The sequence below is a fragment of the Lipotes vexillifer genome, unplaced genomic scaffold, assembly GCF_000442215.2.
Source record: "Lipotes vexillifer unplaced genomic scaffold, Lipotes_vexillifer_v1.1 scaffold216, whole genome shotgun sequence".
Classification (NCBI taxonomy): Eukaryota; Metazoa; Chordata; class Mammalia; order Artiodactyla; family Lipotidae; genus Lipotes; species Lipotes vexillifer.
In genome coordinates, this window is record NW_006779100.1 from 2808807 (window position 1) to 2813589 (window position 4783).

The following is a 4783-nucleotide window of genomic DNA, read 5'->3' on the forward strand; positions in this document are numbered from 1 at the left end:
TTCCCTACAGATGACACACGAATGGTGGCCGGACACAAGAGACCCAGGGAGGGAAGAAAGGGGCTCAGACCCACACTCCCCACAACTTGGTCTCTCTGAGTCCCCCTGCGTCCCTCCCACAGGGCCCTGCCCACGCACTCAGCTCCTCAGAGAGAGAGGGGAAATCATAGATGTGCTCGCAGGTGTTCTTGCTGCTGGGGATGCAGAAGCCAAAGTGGAAGTCAAAGCTTTTGAGCAGCTGGTTGCGAAAGTAGTGCCTCTCGATCATGCGGAAGTTGTTGACAGGCTTGTCTCCCACCGTGAACTCCACGCTGAGTGAGAAGTGGGCGGGGCTGAGCTGGGACTCAGGAAGGGCTCCCTGCCACCCTCACCCGCACCTCAGCCCCCACCCCTCGCCCTCACCCCGGCCCAGTGACTCACGTGGCTCCCACCTGCCTCAGGCGGAGGAAGGCAGGCGTGAACTGGTAGCGGACAAAGCGCCCAGCATTGGGGTCCAGGTCCCGTGGGTTGATGGGCAACTGCTCTGTAATGCACCCCAGCTGGGGCTCAGTGGGCTTCAGGCTGGGGCCCATGCCCACCCGGGCTTTCACCCCAGGGCCCTCATCTGTCTGAATTTTTCAAAACTCCTCAGGAGATCCTGATGTATATTGAGGGTTCAGACCACTGGCTGCATGCTTCCAATTGCTTCCAACTGGTCAGCGGGTCACCAATTTCAACTGAGATTCCCTGAGCCGCAAGAGACAAAAAAGACCTGGGGCCTCTGGGACTGCAGTTCCCAAGGGGGCCTGCAGGGGGCAGGCTGGCAGGGACCGAAGAGGCAGGATTGTCTTCCCAAGATGTCTAACCCCAGGAGCACAGGGAAGGAAAAGAAGAGGCCCCAGCCCCAGGCAGAGGCCCCCCTGCCTGGTGTCTCCTGAGAAGGCCTGGGTGCAAATCCCAGCTCTGCTCTGACTCCTCTGTAGCCTGAGGAGTCCCTGGGCAGCCCATTTCACAGCCCTCGCCCACCTCCCTCTGTCGATGGCCCACCCAACCCACTCACCTGAGGCTGGGGGCTTCTTGATTTCAAAGAGAACAGTGCCTGAATCCATGTCCCGAATCTTGAACCTGACGAAGTCAATCTTGTAGATATTCTCCTCAGGGGAGCACAGGTAGTCTAGGGGAGACGGGCGGCTGAGCAAGGAAGGGGCCTGCCCAGAAGCCCCTGCTGCCAACTCAGCTTTAGTGGAAGCCTGAACTAGCTACCACCTTCCCTGCTCCTAAGGTCACTGCCTTGCAGAAAGAGAGAATTGAGCCCCCACCCTGGGGGAGCCCCCATAGTGTGCGGGAGACATAGCTCTGCCATTGGGATCTAACAGGAGACAAATGGTTCCATCCTGGTAGCCTCTGGGGTCAGGGAGGGGCAGGGTGGAGGACAAGGTCACCTCACCAACACTTTGCTGCCCACCCAGGGGTTGAGGGCCCTTATTCCAGCCCCTGCTTTGCCAGGACTGGCTCGGTGACGTTTAACCAAATGAGTCTCTAATCTGATGGGGAGCCCTTCCCCCGCCACCATGAGAGGGAAGATAGAGCCCTGCTTTTAGTAGTCTTTTTTTTTTTTTTCTGTACGCGGGCCGCTCACTGTTGTGACCTCTCCCGTTGCGGAGCACAGGCTCCCGACGCGCAGGCTCAGCAGCCATGGCTCACGGGCCCAGCCGCTCCGCGGCATGTGGGATCTTCCCGGAGTGGGGCACGAACCCGTGTCCCCTGCATCGGCAGGCGGACTCTCAACCACTGCGCCACCAGGGAAGCCCGAGCCCTGATTTTAGGAACCTCACTCTTAACAGGGCTGACACAGCTCTACCTCGGGAGAGGATGCCCCCGCCCCCACCCCATAGCCACCCCTGGCACACATCTAGGTGTGTCAAACAAGGACCTTCTCTGACCTGGGTAGTGCTGGGGCAAGGGAACAACCCCTTCCCTATCCCTCCTCACCCCCAACCCCGCCCCTCCTCTCCCCATAAGAAGCTTACACAAACCCAGCTCCCTTAAGCAGCTTAGCCAAAGCTCTGCTGACTCAAGCCCAGAGCCTGGAATATTGGGGGGAAGGGAGCCACCTTTGCTCCCATCCCTGTTGATCTTCAAGCAGGAGGAGGTCTTAGCAAACAGAGGGAACCCCCTCAAAGGTCATCCATCCAGCCTTGATGCTGAGCCACCCCCAGAGAGAAGAGTACAGGCAAGGCCAGTAAGAGGGTGTGGCAGGTGCATCGGGGGTGTGCATGGGGTAAGGGGAGTCCTCAAGCCCAGAAGAGGAACCAGGAATAGTGGTGGGCCCTGCTTGAGGAAGCTTGGAAATAGCAGGGCCTGATTCAACCCTCACCGCTCTTGCAGCAGCAACTGCAAGCACTCAAGGAGGCCCTGGCAGCAAATAGGAAGGAACAGAGAGGTGCAGTGGGGGCTCTGGTGCTGTCAGCCTGCATAGCATCACATCCTCCACGTAGAGGCCCGGAAATCACCCTCCAGGTCCCTAGACCACCTCTTATTCCTCTGGGGCAGGAAGAGGAAGTGAATGTAAAGTCATTCTCTCTCCCTCAAGCCTGGGGCAGCCCCCTCCAGGAAGCCCTCCTGGTAGCCACCTGGCACCTTGCGGTCCAGCAGGGACTACACAGGGCTTGTGGACGGGCCTGAGCCCTGGCCTGCCCATCACAGCCCATGGTGGTGAGAGGAGAGGAGGAGGAATGGAAGTAGGCAACTCCTACCTCACCCTGTACACACCTTATTTTCACAGAAAGTAAGCACTAATCCAAAGATGTAGAAGGAGGTGCGGGGCATAAGGAGAGGATGTGGCAGAACTGGGAACAGCATCCTAGTTGCCCAACTCCCAGCTCCCCATAAAGCCCTCCTTCCTCCCCCATTCTCTAACTTCTGGAGCCTCTCCTCTCATTTGAGAACAACTTGCAGTATGACCTCAGTCTATTCTACCGCAAACTCAATCTATCAACTCCTCTGTCCTTAGAGGAAGTGAGGAACCGGAGAGGCCCATGGCTCAGGACACCACCTCCACTCCCTCCCTCTGCTAGAGAAGGATGAGGCCTGGGACCCAGGGTCAGGCCAGATAAGGGGCAGACTGGCCGAGGGCTCAGCCACAAATAGCTTCCTAAGCTGGATTCAGGGCTGAGTAATCCAGGAACAAAAAACCTCAGACCTGTGCAATTAAGGTCAGAAGAGACCAGGCAGGGGTGTCAGTGGGGAGAGTCCTGGAGGCCTGTTCTCAACTTTTACGACAGAAAGGGCTCCTGTGAAGACTCTTCCTCTGCTCATCTACCGCAGATGCCGCATCCCTAAGGGCTATAAATTTCCTCCAAATTCAGAGACACAAGGTTGTACATGGGTCGGAAGCCCCCACAGTTGCAAAATAACCTCTAAAGTTACCTAGGACCTGGACAAGTTAGACACCCTATAAGGAAGTTCTGCCCCAGAGCTAACCTGAATCCTAAATGCTGCTGTTGCCAATTACAGCCCAATTGGCACCAACATCGGACTGGCCCAGGCCCCCTCCCTCTACCAGTGCCTGCTTGGGTAAGGCAGCTCAGCGCTCTGGGGGCCTAGCCAAGAATGGTTGCTGCCTGGCTCAGAGAGACGGGAGATGCTGGTCCCCCGAGGACCCAGACGCACAGGCCTAGACCTGCCATCATGGTCTCCTCCACAGCTCTGTTTGGAAGCCCTGGGCTCTGCTGCTCCTGCAGCTCCAGAGCTCAGGTCCACTCCAGCATCTGCCCCCTACCCCCACAGGGGAGCCCCAAGAGTTGCTCTCTCAGAGGGAGCTGCGGCAGGGTTACTAATCAATGAGGCCAAGGTAGTAGGCCACTCCAAACGCCTTCTGTTCTTTGAGGCTCAGCCACTGCCTCTGCCATGAGACTTTCCAGTCCTTGTTCCCTGCCTATGATGACCCCCTCCCCTGCCCTGAATGCCCAGTTGTCTGCCTCTAGGCAGCAGCCATGAGCAGTCCTGTGGGGCCCTCAGTACTATTGATAAAAGAGCCCTATTTACAGGGCATGCACAGCATGCCAGGCATGGTGCAAAATCAGAGGATTTATTTTCACAACAGCTCTGCAAGGTAGGTATCATTATCCCCGTTTTACAGATGAATATGCTCAGAGAGGTGAAGTTATCAGCCCAAGGTCACACAGTCAATTACATGGCAAAGTTGGAACTTCAACTTAGGCAGTCCAGCTCAGAAACTCAACCACAGTGGAGACCTGGCCTCCCAAAACAGGACAGGCCCTAGTCCAGGCTAAGGGTGGGCATTAACCCACTCCCTTGAGAGCTCCCAGAGCCAACCCACTGAAGCTTCCTCCTCAGGCCCTTTCCTGGGAAGGAGGATGGCCCCAGACTTCCTGGGGTGTCCAGGGTGAAGGCATTAATGGTCGGGGAGAACTGAGGGTTTTGATACCACCCTAGTAACTCAGCCTCCACTTAGCCTCCAGGGTGGAGGAGACTGAGGGTAGACTGCACTCAGCCCCCTTCCTCATTATTGCAGAGAAAATCTTCAAAGGGCTCTGAAGACACTGTGGGGAAGGGGTCACAGTTGCAGGTGTTGCTCCACTTCCACCTGGGAAAGGGGGATGGACTCCTCAAAAAGGAAGGAGTGGGGTGGAAATAAATCTCTAAAGGGACAAGAGGGGCGCAGAGAGAGATCAAGGGAAGGGGGAACATGAGATCTCAGGCCTGGAGGCAGACGTGGAGGGGGACTCTGGTGGGGGAGGGGAGGCGGGGGGAGGGCGGGAAAGGGGGCGGGGGCCCGGGC

General features: G+C 57.3%; 1 protein-coding gene across 1 annotated transcript in view; it reads right to left on the bottom strand.

Moving 5' to 3' along the window:
- Positions 1–4783, bottom strand: part of UNC119 (unc-119 lipid binding chaperone) — a 6047-nt gene that overhangs the window by 870 nt on the left and 394 nt on the right. The window contains exons 2-4 of the mRNA XM_007452415.1: positions 1040–1153; positions 421–523; positions 139–311 (exon numbers count right to left, since the gene is read on the bottom strand). Coding sequence (XP_007452477.1) covers positions 139–311; positions 421–523; positions 1040–1153 — 390 coding nt within the window. The remainder of the gene's footprint in view (positions 1–138; positions 312–420; positions 524–1039; positions 1154–4783) is intronic.